General features: G+C 43.1%; 3 protein-coding genes across 9 annotated transcripts in view; 2 read left to right on the plus strand and 1 right to left on the minus strand.

Annotated features, from left to right (window-relative positions):
* Nucleotides 1–579: 579 nt before the first annotated feature.
* pigp (phosphatidylinositol glycan anchor biosynthesis, class P) lies at nt 580–2020 on the minus strand. The gene is made up of 5 exons (XM_076760341.1): nt 1825–2020; nt 1640–1724; nt 1376–1448; nt 1152–1270; nt 580–961 (listed from the first exon to the last, which is right to left on the minus strand). The coding sequence occupies exons 2-5, from the start codon at nt 1719–1721 to the stop codon at nt 846–848; spliced, it is 390 nt and encodes a 129-aa protein (XP_076616456.1). The 5' UTR covers nt 1722–1724; nt 1825–2020; the 3' UTR covers nt 580–845.
* A 229-nt stretch (nt 2021–2249) lies between these two features.
* On the plus strand, nt 2250–5322 carry rexo4 (REX4 homolog, 3'-5' exonuclease). Its single transcript, XM_076759017.1, has 8 exons — nt 2250–2779; nt 2889–3223; nt 3302–3448; nt 3762–3955; nt 4059–4147; nt 4229–4303; nt 4386–4460; nt 4573–5322. The coding sequence occupies exons 1-8, from the start codon at nt 2546–2548 to the stop codon at nt 4708–4710; spliced, it is 1287 nt and encodes a 428-aa protein (XP_076615132.1). The 5' UTR covers nt 2250–2545; the 3' UTR covers nt 4711–5322.
* A 3588-nt stretch (nt 5323–8910) lies between these two features.
* LOC143338564 (voltage-gated potassium channel KCNC1-like) overlaps nt 8911–15324 on the plus strand; it is a 52039-nt gene continuing 45625 nt past the window's right edge. For 5 of the 7 annotated variants that reach the window (XM_076759021.1, XM_076759022.1, XM_076759023.1 and 2 more), the window contains exon 1: nt 12390–13230. Coding sequence is in view for 2 of the 7 variants with exons in the window: in XM_076759018.1 (XP_076615133.1) it covers nt 8964–8974 (11 nt within the window). In the remaining 5 variants the exon portion in view is untranslated. Of the gene's footprint in view, nt 8975–12389; nt 13231–15324 lie in introns of those variants that run through there. The other 2 variants (XM_076759018.1, XM_076759020.1) reach the window with 2 other exon arrangements.

The following is a 15324-nucleotide window of genomic DNA, read 5'->3' on the forward strand; positions in this document are numbered from 1 at the left end:
TATATTTACAGTTTAAAATACACCCAGTTGACAGATTTACTTATTTCAATATGTCTGTGTTGTAAAGATACTTGTGATGATGCTTACCAATAACCATTCTGACCTTCTAGTCCACATCTCTTCCTGATTCGTTAGTTATTACTTTGTACAGAGAACTTCCACATGAGTTAGGAAGAAGTTCTGATTTCCCCCAAGCCGTAAAAATGAAAATGTGGCAAGTGGGAACCTATACTAAAATTATAGTATATCTATAAACCAAAAGCTGTTTATTACCTGTAGGTGGACTAAAGGTCAAAGAGATGTTGCCTCGGACAGATTTCACCTTATGAGAGTGGACAGGAGAGCATTACAGAGTGGTAAGGGGGAGGATGGGGGCATAGCGATGTTTGTGAACTACAGATGGTGTAACCTGAGGCACATCAGTGTAAAGGGGCAACGCTGCACGAGAGACAGAGCTATCGCGGGGCAGGCACTAAACCACTACAGGACCTGTGATTCTCTTCTTAAATTTCTCACAGTTGATTGTGAAGTGAGACTCTTCCCCTTAAAAATTAAAAATACAACAGAATATCTTGTATATTAAGACATCACACCTTATTTATTTCATATAATAATGTTATCAAAAGTGTAGTTATTGCACAAAACATAATACCACACTCAGGGCATGATTTTGTCCATACAGATGTGTAAAGCATCAGAGTAAGTAAATTCATTCAATACATCTTTGCCCCAACTGTACAATGTTCCTGAGTAAATACATAAACAAAGGGTAAACAGTGACACCATGATAAATCCCCAGCAGCTTCACGTCTGGTCTGCCTCCAGCTAAAATCCGTTTCTGCTTGTTAATGCTTGGGTGACAAATAGAACATTTTGTTGACCTCGCTAATGGAAACATCTCTCAGTCTGGGTACTCCCCCCTTCTGGCAGCCTTCTGGCCTCTGACCTTGAGCATACACATCTGCAAGGAAGGAGACATTCAAGGCTGTTAGGGTCAGGGAATTTCGACCTCCAAGAGAAAATCCTCTTAACATCTCAGTATTTTGCAGTTTTAATATCAGTAGCCTTTGTGGTACAAATTATAGTGTTGCCACTCAGGTGTATCGTCACCTGACCAGCAGGTCACAGTTCGCCTAAGGCAACGTTCTGACCTGTGATGTTGTCCACGGAGTCGAGTGGAGCCGTGTTGTTCATGTTCACTCCGAACAGCAACACAAGACTGATCGTCAGTGCAACCAGCAGATAGATCGGCACAGCAAGGGCCCAATATCTACACAAGACAAAGTGTATTTCCTGAGGCACACACTTTCATTTAGCAGTCAACAGAGGGAAAATGTTATTGATAACTACTATCTGATTATAAATTTCTACTTACTTTTGAGGCCAGTAAGTGAGTCCTATGGAATGAAGCCACTCCTCTGGTGTAAATGCCCACAGGCAATAGAGAACTGAGGAGAGAGGAAGGGAAAGTAATAGATGCTTGGCTGTGAGACCTGGATGCAATGATAGTATATGAGAGGTACAAACTGGGGCCATAACTCTGAAAGACCTTAAAATACTGACGGACTGATGGACTGACCATTTCATTAGACATGTTTAATGTTTTAATATTGGCAGACTGAAATAACATTTTACTTACAGAAGCCAAACTGTGAGCCAAGGAAGAGAACAAAGCCATAAATGGCTCTCTCAGGCATGGGAGAGGGGGAGTTTTCGACCATGATCTGAAACCACAACAAAAAAGACAAAAATAAGATGAAAACGTGTCAGAATTCAGGGAGCAAAGCTTCAGACCCAAAGTTAGCTACACTTCACGTTACATACCAGATATTTTCCTGTCAACGCATATAAACCGAGCTTTGTGTATTTACCAAGATGTCCTCGAAATATACCACGCGACGAATTTATCCAAAATGAAAGTTTTCTTTTTTAAGTTACCATCAACATTGGCCAGGCAGCTATTTCTCTCTCGCTGTCAAAAATCGGCGATCTATTAGCTTTCCTACATTTTGTCCCATATGATATTCGGTCCGATGCCAACTGTTTGCCGCTAAGTTAGTTCCGTATTTGGAATAAGAAGTAAAACAAATAACATCAGGACAAAACATCATTTTGATCATATAAATAGTTTAGAAAAATTAAAATGGAAATGAGTTTTAAATGTAAACCGTAATGTCAGTGGATAACTAAGTAGACGTTACTAATATGCTACGGTTCCATGTTTTGCCGGACACATTTGCCTGCTACGCATCTCGGAAGTACACATTTCAGCGTGGCTTCAGAGTGCCTGAAATGCAAGTTACCAGTTAGTATTTTTCTCAGCGGTTAAGGACAATATCCGAAGAAATCCTCTGCGTTGTTGCGGCTACACAATAAACTTACTCCGGGGAAGAATTTCTTGGTGAAACGGTATCGAGCGGAACCTTTTTAACGCTACCTGGCAACCAAGTGAAGGAGCTCTGACGGACCAGCGTGGCTGAGAACGGAAACAGACTTTACAGACTTCAAACAAATAATAGACAGTACTTCACCGAAAGTGGCCACAATGTCAGCGGTGAAGGCAAAGAAGACAGACTCTTCTGCTAAAACACGACGACCCATATCGACAGAGAAATACAACACAGCGAAAAAGAAAAGGAAACAGTGGATGAAACAGAAGTACAGAAAGAAAAAGCCTCAACACAAGGACCAAAAGGACCAAAAAACGGCTAAAGCTCAGCAAACGCTACCCCCAAAAGATGCTCAACAGTTCTCCGCTAACTGGAAGTTATTGCAAGAGGTTTGTCTTGAGCAGAGTTTGACCATGTTCACACATATCTAATTTGTTTATTATATTGTCTCACTTTCTGTACATCTCTGAATATTGCTCACACATTTGCTTTCCACAGATGCTAAAGGCCAACGAGCCAGAGAAGAAGCAGCCGGTGACACCGAAACATCAAAATGGTGCTCCTCAAAAAAAGGGAGCTAAAGAAAATTCTTCTAAAAATATTTCCCGTCCAAGTGTTGGTCACAGGGAGACAGACGCTGGGAAAAAAGTGAAGCACAAAACAGTTCCTGACAGTGTTGTCCCCAGGGACTCTCAGGTGAACCTGAAGGCTCCAGGTGTCTCACAGACGAAACAGCCTGCTGCTCCAAAAAGGAAAAAGGACAGTGGAAAGTCAAACGCTAAACAAGCGGCCAAGAAAAAGAAGTCTGTGGCTGAGGAGACGAAACCTACAGAGTAAGTACACAGCACTAACTTCTACTGACAATTAGGTGGCCGTGGCCGCTGACTTCATCTTGTCCTGTGCTTTTGTAGAGAGGACCTGTGGTTTGATGACGTAGACCCTGACGACATCGAGGCGACAGTGGGACCAGAGGCAGCAGAGATCATGAGGAAGAAGCAGGGCGTCCAGAAGAGCAAGGACACAGAGAAAACCCTGGTGAAGGAGAATGCCTTCGAGGGGTGAGTGAAGACAGTCATTAAAGATTGGTGAATGTGTTTCCTCTCGCTTCCACACAGCCGCTCGTTCCCTTTTATTCTGTAGCAGCATGAAAATCAACTCGCAGTGACATAAAACTTTGCCAGGGACTGTTTTCAAAATGCCCTGTCAAGTCAAAATGTCAAAAAACACTACAGCATGCTGTGGCTCTATAATCATAGACAGATAGAGACAAATATTCAACAAACACTCCCAGCTTTAACTCCTTTGTGAGACTGGCATAGTAGTGATGACTGTCCCCTCTCATCACCCTGTTTGCCCTTCGCCGACCGTTAGCCTCACCAGGGCTGTGGCCATTGATTGCGAGATGGTGGGAGTCGGTCCTGCAGGAGAGGACAGCATCGTGGCTCGTGTGTCCCTCGTGAACCAGTTTGGGAAATGCATCTATGACAAACACGTCAAACCCACAGAGAAGGTGACAGACTACAGGACGGCCTTCAGTGGCATCCGACCAGAGGACATCAGAAATGGTGAGTTGTGAGAGCAGTCGGAATGAGACACTGAAACGAGCTGTTAGCTGCTCTCTGTGTGCTATCACACCATCATTTCTCATCCGTGTGTGCCTCACCGCAGGAGAGGATTTAGCGACTGTGCAGAGGGAGGTTGCTGATATCTTGCGGGGCAGAATCGTGGTTGGACATGCCATACACAATGACCTAAAGGTAGGCTGGATGTGACATCTACCAGGGAACTGAAACAACGTCCCAAACAGCTTCTAAACCAATCGTAAACTCCTGTTTCAGATTTTACTCTTGGATCATCCAAGAAAGAAAATCCGGGACACTCAGAAGTACAAACCTTTTAAGGAGGCTGTAAAGGTACGTCTGCGACTTAAAGTTGCCTAACCATGTGCATCCGAAATACCCCACAGAGTGCTTCACCCTATTCTCTGTTTTTTAGAGTGGTCGACCCGCGCTGAGACTCCTCTGTAAAAAAATACTCAACGTTGACGTCCAACAGGGCGAACATTCATCTGTAAGTCAACACATCAAACACTACCCGCACTCCTTTTCTTTTAAAAGGTGACAGGGCCACTGCATTTTGGACTGACACCCCCCCACTCTCTCTCTTCCGCTGTTGCTCCCAGGTTCAAGACGCTCAGGCCACCATGAGGCTGTACACGCTGGTGAAAAAACAGTGGGAATCAGAGATTAAAGCCAAGCAGAAGAATAGAGCCTCAGACAAGAAGAATGAGAGAGAGGCCAAGTGCCAAACGAGTGGATGATCAGAGGTTTGGGTTTCTCTCTGGAGGACAAAAACCATCAGGAGACCTTTTAAAAGTAACAGATGTTGAACTCTTATCACAGCAAAAACAAACCATGAAGAATAGCAATGAAAAAAACAAGCTGTGATTTTGGCAGCCGGAGCTCCTCCGATCCAAAATGTCAGGTTTCGAAAGATTACTTCTGCTGATTTGGCGAGACTTACACAAAGCTAGAAGTGTCCTGTGAGAGCATCTCAAGCTGCGACTCACAGAGAAATGAAAACATCTGCCAGAGCTCGGGGACTTTATTTACACTGATCCTTTCAGCCGTTTCCTCCTCAAATATTCCAGGACATCATTTCCCAATATGTTTTTCCCAGCAGATGGACGCAGGTATTCAAATCATGCAACATCCGATTTCCTGTGCTCTTGAGAACTCAGAATCATTATTGCACAAGGCTCTGGCAGCGCTTTGTTCTTGCATTATGGTCCCAGTGTCATATAACCATTTTTATTTTTCAGATGTTTGGTCTCTCGTTGCTTTGTAATGAGTTGGTTCCCCGGTTGCCTTAGAAGCTGTGTGTGTTTTAAGAAGTATGAATAAAACATGAGCAGTTATTGTTTCTGAAACTCCTCACAGCTCTGGTGCTTTTCTCAAAGACAGAAGTGAACCCATCCAGGTCCAGTCTTCCCTTTAAAAACTCTTTTTCACCTCCAGGCCTTCTCTGATGACCCTGCTCTTGAGTTTCATAAGACTCGTCTTTGAGGCTGGTTTTTATTGGGCTTCTCATAGCGAGGTTGTGTAAATGTGCATCTTGTGCTTCAGTTCCGGGGTTGCAGTGACAGATTTAGGCTCCTCTCGTGCCCGCGGTGTGTCAGTGTGATTTGCTGGCCGTGTTTGATGGAGAAGGTGTCCCTCTCGTTGCAGAAATGAAACCTTGGTCAGGGGAGTTCAGGCTCTTAAATTACGGAGCCCGATCAGATCATGGAGGTCTCGGGTGGATGAAAACTTGATTTGTTTAGTGAACGCACAAGTAGAGCTGAGAGTGAGAGAGAGATGACTTTTCTTTGCTCATTGTTTTGGCTTAAAATGCAAATATATTTTTATTAAACTTAAATGGCTGCAAATGTACTCAGGTTTACATATACTTTTATCATAAAGCATTTCAACAAAGAATCTACCAACTGAGTTTTAAGCATGAATCAAATCCAATATGAAGCAATTTCATCCATGCCTGAATATTTACGTAGTGTGAATTTTGTTTTTTTTTTTTGGTTTCCATCGTGGTGATGAAGTAAGAATTTAGGCTCCCTGTGTGCCCTCAATGTGTCCGAGTGATTTGCTGGCCAGAGTTTGATACACAGTGTGCCCCACATCGATGAAATGAAACGGACGCCCTTGGTGTGCAGCCTCCAGGCTCTAAATTAGGCTCTATATGGAGCTGGGTCAGATGCTGTGAAGGCCTCTGGCAAATGAAAAGCAGCACAGCAAACCTGTAAGTTTAAATGCAGCCGCTCTCTCATCCACTGATAGAGGACTTTTTAAAAATGTAGTTTTCTGCATAACAAATGGCATTTTGGTGCACTTGTGTCATGACTACTGTCAGTAGGCAGTATGAAACATCAGAGGCCTAAACGCTGTGTGTTGATCACACACAGATAAGGGTGCTGTCTGTGGTGCTGAAGTGGCAGACACATTTAGAATTGCACCTTTTCTCTTAGTTTCATCTTGGATCTAAAATGTTCTCTAAACTATATCCTATAAATACTCACTTCTATACTATAATATAGCTGAAATACTCTGTAGTGTACTCTCACCTTTATGATCGAAGTCACAAGTAGCATCATGTAGCTCGTACATCCGACTCCCCACTGGATTTCTCATATGCTCAGCCTACTGTGAATTGATGCAATGTCTCCCCCTTGTGGTTAAATATTGAACGACTATATTAAGCGTATATCAAGTGTAACGCAATCTTTCTGTGAGGTAAACTGAACACAGGAGCTCTGTGAGAAAAAGCTGTCACTGAAAAGCTGATGGGTTCTTGATCTTTCAACATGTGTTATGGAGTTCTGTTGAAAGTGTGATCACTTCTCCGCCAGGAAACTGGAAAATGATCGGCAAATTAAAAGGCAGCAGATTGAGTATTAGAGTCGCCTGAATTAACAGTCCAAGGATGATTTTGATGATGTCGGGCTTCACTCGTCTTTGTGTTGAGGCCTCTTTGTCTGGATATTAACCAGGAGGAAACAAGTTAGAGAGAATGGGGCCCTGTAACACTGATAAATAATGAAAGCTAATAGCAGCCATCTAAGGACAGAGGCTGAAGAAGAGGCTCACCCACCATCCAGTTCAGGCCGGGTTTGATTGTTCTGGGAAATGTTTTGTTGTTAACAATGATCACTATTTGTGATGCAGTAAGATTTGTTGAATTTAGTTGTGTGACTGACTTTACACTGAACTGGAAACAGCTCAGATTAACCTCACCGGAAATAACAGTGATCTCCGTCCGGATGAGACTCGTGCCAGGGGCGTCCTCAGAGCCCACCAACAGTCTGTCCGTTGTTGCCGTCCAACATTTGACAAAAGCATAGCGAGCATTTCCTGGGAATTTAGTTACATTTAACAGGGATCAAACACTGAAGGGGTGGACATAATAACATGGACAGGAATACAGTTACACAACCCTTTCATCATCAGCAGTGAGCGTGTATGTGTGCGTGTGGGATACACAGCTGCATACAGGCGATCATGACCCTGGATACTCTTCCAATCATTTATACAGGGAATAACCAGATTTCTTATCCCAAATAAGATCAAAACCAGGATAAAACTCAGAACCAGGATACTACAAATGTACTCATAAACATACTTAATAAGGGTGGACTGAATATTAGAAATAATGCAAAAGTTGATTCAAAACATTTAAAAACGTCTGAGAGCACGGAGCCTTTATTTACACGGATCCTGTCAGTCGATTCCTCTTTAAATATTTCCAGACATCATTTCCCAATATCTTATTCCCAGCAGACGGAGGCAGGTGTCCAAATCACGCAACATCCAATTTCCTCACTGGAGAGCTCTTGAGAACTCAAAATCATTTGTCCGCTCTTACACAAGGCGTTGCCAACATTTTGTTCTTGCTTTTCATTACGATGTTATATAAAAATATATATGGTTTTTTTAGATCTTTGATGACTTAGGTTGTGATAGTTTGGTTCCCTGCGTGCCTTACAAATTGTATGTATTAAAAAGTATAAGTAAAACGAGAGAGGCGTTCTGTCTGTAGCTGTATTGTTACTATTACTTCTAAAACTCCTCACCAGCTCACTGTTTTCATGAAAGACACAAGTGAACCTTTCCAGGTCCATCATGTCCTGAATAAGACCGAAACCAGGAGTGAAAACTTCAATACTAATATGCACGTAAACATTCTCAGTGAGGGTAGACTGTTCAGTGTAAAGCAATACAATTCAGCAGAAAAGTTGAATTAAGTATTTAGGATGGACTCATGAATTATAATGCATTAGCTTTAGCTCGATGGAATTTCAGCGTTAATTAGGGATTAATCGCCCCTTCACTAACAACTCATAGGCTGTTTATGAATGAAAGATAGAAGTGTGGCTCAACATTTTGTATAGAGGCTAATTAAGAGACAGTGCGGTTCAAAAATGACTGAATGCATACTAGGAAAGGAAAGGTTATGAACGGGAACGAGTTAAATGTTTAATGCAAGCAAACTTTTCAATCAATACACTTCCTTTCATTTGCAACAGCCTTTAGAGAAGTTATCTGACCTTTATGCAACATGAGAAACTGCTCATAAGAAAGAACAGCACTTGAGGCCGCTGCCAGGGACATCCTGTTTGACATGTCCCAGATGTGTTTTGCTCTGTCTCTCAAAATTTTACACCTGCCTAGCAACTATTACCAGGAAATCAGGACAACAGCACGCAGTAATCAAACATTAAAAATTCAGACTGCCAGAAAAATGAGTCATAACCGGAGAGAACTTTTGCCGAAAACATGACTTTATTGTTAAGACATGCGATTTCTTAGAAATTGTGCAGAATTTGTGAAGCCACCTGGTCATGGGTGTTGCAGTCATCGTTCATCCGCAGCTCCATCCGTCCCTGTGCTTCCTGTGTGGCTCCACGCTGTGATGGCTCACAGGCGAGCAGAACAGGACGCATCTACTCAATTAGACATTGATGGCTAATTTAATTTTTGCTTAAATGAGCCCAAAACACGATTCCATCCGGTGCCTTTCGGAATGATTTTCAGGTCTGTGTTATGATTTTATGTGATATCAACTTATACTGTTTTTATACTGTTTGTAGAAAACTGCTCTTAGTACAGCTGAAAAGATAACCAATGTTTTGGTTACATTCTCACAATAATACAGTAGTCTTAATTCTTGTCAGGTAATGACATACTGATTTGCAGAGACCATAGAGCCTCTTTAGAGACTGGCTTGCTGGAAATAACATGGCTGCAATGAGACTGCATCCACTGGTTTAACAAATCTTATGATGGGATTGGAGGCATTTCTGCTGTTGCTAACAATTCAGTGTTCCATACTACTGCACATTGTCACTGCTGACATTTGTTGTGTGCTCTGTGGGTTTTACGCGAGCAGCGTGGAAACCAGCGGCTCTGCAAAGCTTGATTTGTGTGTCTTATATCGTTCTCATACCAAAACCAATTTCATATCCCCCGTGCGACCGCCTTCCGTTGAGCATAAACTATGTTACAGACCTGAAGATCACTCGGGGTTTCATCTCTAAAGCGGCATTTTTCATTTCTGTCCACCAAGTCACTGGACACTGTTTTTCGATTGGTGATGGACAACATCAATACAGATTATTGAACCACCAGTTTCTCATTGTCAGTCAGTCTTTGCATCCTCAAGGCCAGCAACCCTTTGTGTTTACCCCACAGTTCAGCCCCCATCTGTACAGTATCTGCTATAGGCTGTGTCTTGCTCCTTGCAATCCTTTTTCCATTTGCATGATACATACAATGTTTTTTATCTACACATATAATAATCATACAAACATTTACCGGCAATGGTGGTGAACTGATGAGACAGACGTGCTCTTTTTTTCTTCGTCAGTGCGTGAGAATCTTCTTGCGACCACACAATGTCTCCTCAGGTCTGCTGCTCACTGCTTCCTTATGCATGAGCTGCACTATGCTGCCGCCAAGAGATGGACTGTGGATGTGTGTGTGTTGCCTAATGCTCGCTCTTAGGATGAACAAAGTCGAACATTCAGTATTTATGCGGGTTGATGAGGAAACACTGTCAGCTACTTTCTGTGGATGACGTCCTGCTCATCTGTTCTGGTCTGGTGACTCTGAAGGTGCAATCAGTTTTAGTTTGATGCAGACGAGGGGTGATTGACAGGCTTGTTGTTATTGGACATCGTCAGCTGAACGTGCAAATGCTGTATCTTAATTATTATCTGATACTAACAGAGCTTTGCCATAAAATGACTGTGATTGATGAGCGATTTAACATGGAGTTCTTACTGAATGAATTTATAGCTAATCCATTTTTAGCCACGCTAGCAGCATGGCTCTACGGATGGCAGCGTCAGTCTGAAGGTTGGTGGAAATATTTCTACTACAATGGGATAAATTGGCCGGAAATTTTGTTGAGGATCCCCATGACTTTAATGAGTTCCTGCCTTTTTCTCTAGCGCCACCAGCAGATTGTTGAGTGAAAGGTCTTAACAACTATTGGGTGGATTGCCGTGAAGTTTGCTCCCAGTATCAAGGCGCCTAGCTTGCAAATTCAACAACTTTGGTGATCTCCTAAAATAAGATAAGATAAAATAATGGTGAAATAATTGAGTACAGTGTTTTCCAATATTGCACAGTAGATATAAAAAAATCTGTATATGCATAGGCATGGTACTAAAAGATAAAGAATATGTAATATTGAAGAAAATATGTCATGTTGCACAAGATATTACATGATATTGCTCGCACCAGACTGCTCTTCTAGAACCATTATTAAGCCAAATTTCAAATTGTCCGATACTTTGGTTTATAACCAAGTATCTGCAAAACCGCCATTCCCATCATCCTCAGCTCTTTGTGTTCAGTGCTGTAAATAATAGCATGCTAACATGACCCTGGTAAATATTACCTGTGGAACACAGTATTCTAAGCATGCTTGTATGCTGATGTTAGCATTTAGCCCTTAGCACAGCAGTGCCTAATTACAGTCTTACAGAGCTGCTAGCATTGCTCCAAGTCTTGTTTTGTAACCTTTAACAAACTGTATGCTAAATGCTACAGATGCTGTATTAACACTCCTATAGACTTTGCCAGCGGGGCTCTGCCGCTTTAACAGCTTGAATTATCTAATTCTTCAGTGCAACACCTGTATAAATCTTGTGTTTCACTGATCCTAGACGGTGCTGCAGGGGTTTGGGGGGGCCGTAAATGAACAAGGGCTGATATAGTGTGGAAAAGAGTTATGCATTGTTTCCTGTGGGTGCAGACAGCAGCTCCAAATCTCACACTTATAGTGGAGGTATTGGCTGTGAATAGGTGCCTGAAGTATGTAACAGTTTTACATGTGCGTGTTGTTCATGCTCAGAGTGGCTTACAGTGAACAGGTACAGGCTGAACGTCTCACTCATGGACTCCTGGAATCCAGAATAGCTGCGGATCCACGCCTTGTTTGTATTCTTCATGCTATTAAGTCTCCCCGCTGACACGACGCCCACATTTTATGTGTCAGAATTACTGAAGCATATGGCTCACTTAAGAGATTAGTGTTTTATGAGTTAGAGTAGGTCTTTTGAGAGAAGGTGGAGTATTTAGCGCCGAGGAGCCTGACCTTTACGTTGTTTCATTTTATTCACATGATTTTCCTCCAGCCTGAACACATGCAAGTGAGGTGCATTGGAGGCTCTGCAGATCTGAATATTGCCTATAATCGCCTCAGCTTTGTGTAACAAATGCAATCTGTTTCTACACTTATCTGTAAACTGCCCTTTTTAATGTTTGAACCGGTTAATTTACGGTAACATACCCCTCTTTGTAAATGCTCTGTTAAAAAGTCCCATCTCACTGAGCCTCCCTTACTCATCCCTGTTCGGTCTGCGCCCTGCTCTTCCGAGAACATTTTGTGGTCTGAGAAAAATGCTACAGGCACCCGAGCAGTAGCCTTTTGCCCTTTTACGGCTCTTGTAATTTTTATGAGGCGATGTTTGATGAGTTTCCTGTCCATAAGTGCATCAGCAACATTGCTGATCATTGTGGAAGTACAGTGAAAGAAGCTCACACCACTAGGGCCCCTGGACAAACTGCATCTTCAATGCAAAATGCATCCAAATAACAAGTCTGTTCCTTTTAACCTTACAGGGTTCCCAAAGAGGCTGAAATAATCTGGTTGATATTTCTCCTGTGGCTTGTCTTGCGTCAGGAATTTCATTGAAATAGTGACATTTTTAAAAAGGTAAGACAGATAGAGAGCAAAGACAACTTCATCTAAACAGCCTCTCCTCCTCCTCCTCCTCTTCCTCCTCTTCTTATTATCATTATGAAACATCTTACTCCAGACTCTGCCATATCATAACCCACCTGCTCCTCTGCTACCACATGACTGCTGATGTCAGCCAAGCCAGAGTCAAGGCTGGGAACCTGTAGACAAAATGGTGTTTGTGCGTCCGTCCAGCAGAGTGAGCATGTGTGGCCAATGTAGGCTAAGTGGGGAAGAGGGGGGGGAGAAAGAGAGAGAGAGAAAAGGAACCGATTAAACTGATGCCAATAAATCAACACGATCTTTTCCTCTCATAGCTCAGCTGCGTGTATTTTTTACAGCATATGTATTTATGAAGTTCAGCGGCCATATGAGAAATTAGCCTCTGTATTCACCGGGGTCCTCCCACCCCTCTGTCTTGTTCTCTAATCCGCCCACATGTATCGTCTGAGGAAAAAAATAGTGCAGAAGGTGACGCTCCTCCAAAGGAACAGAGAGAGGCACAGAGAGGGAAAGGCAAAGAGAGAGGTGTCTACAGGCTGCATCTCCATTGAAACATTTGGAAAGGGGAGACAGAGGAGGAAGAGCTGAATGGTAGCTACACCCTGCGCCTGGAAGCGTAGAGACACTGTAACAAAGGCTGGCAATTATTTTTGGCAATAACAAAGAGGTGGGAGAGGGGCTCTGAAATCGAGGGAAATAGGGGGAAAAAAAAAGAAAAGAAAAGAAAAGAAAAAAAAGCGAGTTTTCAGAGGGACTTCTGCTTCATTTCATCCGAAAGACTCATCCCTTGCCATCATCAGCATGACCATAAGCTATAAGTAACATTACGGCAATAACGGTGTCAAAACGAGATTTTCAGCAACAGACGCGCGCGATGCTATTTTGATTTATTATAATCGGGGGGAAAAAAAAGATCAACTGAATGCCTGCGAGAAACTGGATACTCTCTGAAATCATAAGAAAGAGCGATCTAACAAAGAAAACTACATTTTGATTGATCTTTAAGCTTGAACTCGAAACGAACCTGAACCAAAAGCAAGTGAGTATTAACCGTGTCTGTGTATATGTCTGTATTTTGGTGGCTTTATTCTGCGTCTATCCGTCTAATAACAGCATTTATTGGCCAGCTCCAAAAAGAAAGAAAGAAAGAAAAAAAAAAAAATACAGCGTCTAGCCTACATTCAACAAGTATCGTTTTATCCACAATAACTGCGAATTTTCTCCTGTAGCCTGTTTGTGTTCTGATCAATATTTGGCGAAATCAGACTGAAAGAATTGTTCAATTTGGAATCATAAACCTCTGAATTTATAGTCTGATGTCTAGCTGCTGTGACACAGAGAATTGTACTTTTAACGCTGTCAGTTATTTTGATCCATTGATATGACGCCTAACAAATTGTTCATTTTTATAAACCCTGACATTCCTCATTGCTCAAATGGTGGGTGTTTCCCCATCTACACTGCTAGATCAGAGCAGTTTCATGCCTCTGAGGGGAATGTGTGTGTGTGTGCGCGTGAGTGTGTGTATGCATTCCTCTCGGCATCATTTTGTGTCTGTCTGCATGAGCAACTCTGTCCATGTGTGTATTGCTTTGTGCATTTGTATGCATGCATTTGTTTTACTTGCATGCGCCCTCAGTGTGTGTGTGTGTATGTATGTGTGTGTGTGTGTGTGTGTTTGTATGTGTGTGTTGATGGCGATGGTGTGGCAGCACTGGGTAAGTGTCAAGGCCTGAAATGGAGGTTTGATAAAGGAACCATAGGACGAGGGTGAAAGGACTGACACACAAACACACTCATGAGAGAGGGAGAGGAGACGAAGGTGTGAGGAAGAGATGGAGGGAAAGCAGCGGGGCGGTGGGGGGCCGGCAGGACCACAGGAAGGACATAGTGTCACTGAGATCTCATCCAGGAAGTCTATGGGGGCAGTTAAATGTCTAGACGGGGTATTCTTCCCCTACAGCTCCTGCCACCACATCACCTATGCTCCGTCAACTTGCTCCATCTGCATTCCACTGCATTACACACAAAGTCTCTAGTTTCATAACGCCTGTTCTTCCCTCACTTTCCAGCGCACGCCTCGCTTTTTCTGCCAACTGGCTCCAGCGTGCTCTTCCCCTACTCTGCCTCTCTTCCTCCATTTGCTGTCTCCCTGCTCACCCCCCCCCCCCCTCCTCAATCCTGCATTATAAATACAGCTGTATCTACACGCTATTTTTAGATTGAGGGTAACCCAGAAAACACCCCTTCGATTTTAGCAAAGAATTAAAAAAAAAAAAACAAAAAAAGAAAAAACACCAGAGATGGTGGCGTGCTGTCAGCGGATGTGATTGGTAGAGTAGTGATGGGGCACGAAAAAGGAGGGCGCTGCAGTTTAAGCAACAGCAGGGGGGAGATAAATCTATTTTGAGGTTGTGATTGAATTACGCATCTGTCGTGTCCTGAGTGTGTGTGTGTGTGTGTGTGTGTGTGTGTTCTTGCCTCTGACCCTTCCTCTCTCCTTGGCCATGATGCTCTCTCTCATCTTGCGTCTTCGCACCAGCTTCAGAGAACTTTCCCCCCCGTCCTTCAACTCGAGCTGAGCCGGCCTTTTCAGACCTTCTGTGTTTGGTATCCTTGACCTTGAGGCTCTCCTCGAGCTCACCTCTGAGTCTCCTCTCATCCCGTTTGATCGCCTATCCCCTTCATTTTGTTTCTTCACACTGAAACCCAACTTCTCTCCCTCCTCCTTGGCTGCTGAGAGTCTAATTGGAGGCTTCCCCACCCCTCCTCTGTGTCTAATTGCTGGCTAGTTCACAGGTCAGGAGTCAGTGAAGTAATACCTCTTCCCTGCTCCTGTTTGTCTGTCTGTCTGGCCCCGCTGCACCGCTGCATCATAATGGTCCTAATCGTGCAGGAAGGACAGCGTCATTAATTAGGAGCAGACAGGTTTAAATGACCTAAGAGAGAGTCGGGAGGTGTGGAGGTTAAAGCTATTTGGTCCTGATGCAAATTCTTTAAGAATCAGATTTGGAAGCTGAATACTGAGGGATATTAGCTCACATTTATCCAGGACCAAAAATAGAGTTCCTTCCCGACACGACACACTATCCCATGGCCTTTTTTTTTCTCCCTGCACTCAGTGCTGTTTCAG

The sequence above is a fragment of the Chaetodon auriga genome, chromosome 20 (assembly GCF_051107435.1).
Source record: "Chaetodon auriga isolate fChaAug3 chromosome 20, fChaAug3.hap1, whole genome shotgun sequence".
Taxonomy (NCBI): Eukaryota; Metazoa; Chordata; class Actinopteri; order Chaetodontiformes; family Chaetodontidae; genus Chaetodon; species Chaetodon auriga.

What these genes read in the sequence shown, in the direction of transcription:
- pigp (XM_076760341.1), bottom strand. Translation starts at nt 1,721, where the DNA reads ATGGTCGAAAACTCCCCCTCTCCCATGCCTGAGAGAGCCATTTATGGC. An exon ending in TGGCTCACAGTTTGGCTTCT is followed by an intron (nt 1,449 to 1,639) that starts GTAAGTAAAATG and finishes CTCTCTCCTCAG; the next exon opens with TTCTCTATTGCCTGTGGGCA. An exon ending in CTCCGTGGACAACATCACAG is followed by an intron (nt 962 to 1,151) that starts GTCAGAACGTTG and finishes CCTTCCTTGCAG; the next exon opens with ATGTGTATGCTCAAGGTCAG.
- rexo4 (XM_076759017.1), top strand. Translation starts at nt 2,546, where the DNA reads ATGTCAGCGGTGAAGGCAAAGAAGACAGACTCTTCTGCTAAAACACGA. An exon ending in ACCAGAGGACATCAGAAATG is followed by an intron (nt 3,956 to 4,058) that starts GTGAGTTGTGAG and finishes GCCTCACCGCAG; the next exon opens with GAGAGGATTTAGCGACTGTG. An exon ending in CCATACACAATGACCTAAAG is followed by an intron (nt 4,148 to 4,228) that starts GTAGGCTGGATG and finishes CTCCTGTTTCAG; the next exon opens with ATTTTACTCTTGGATCATCC.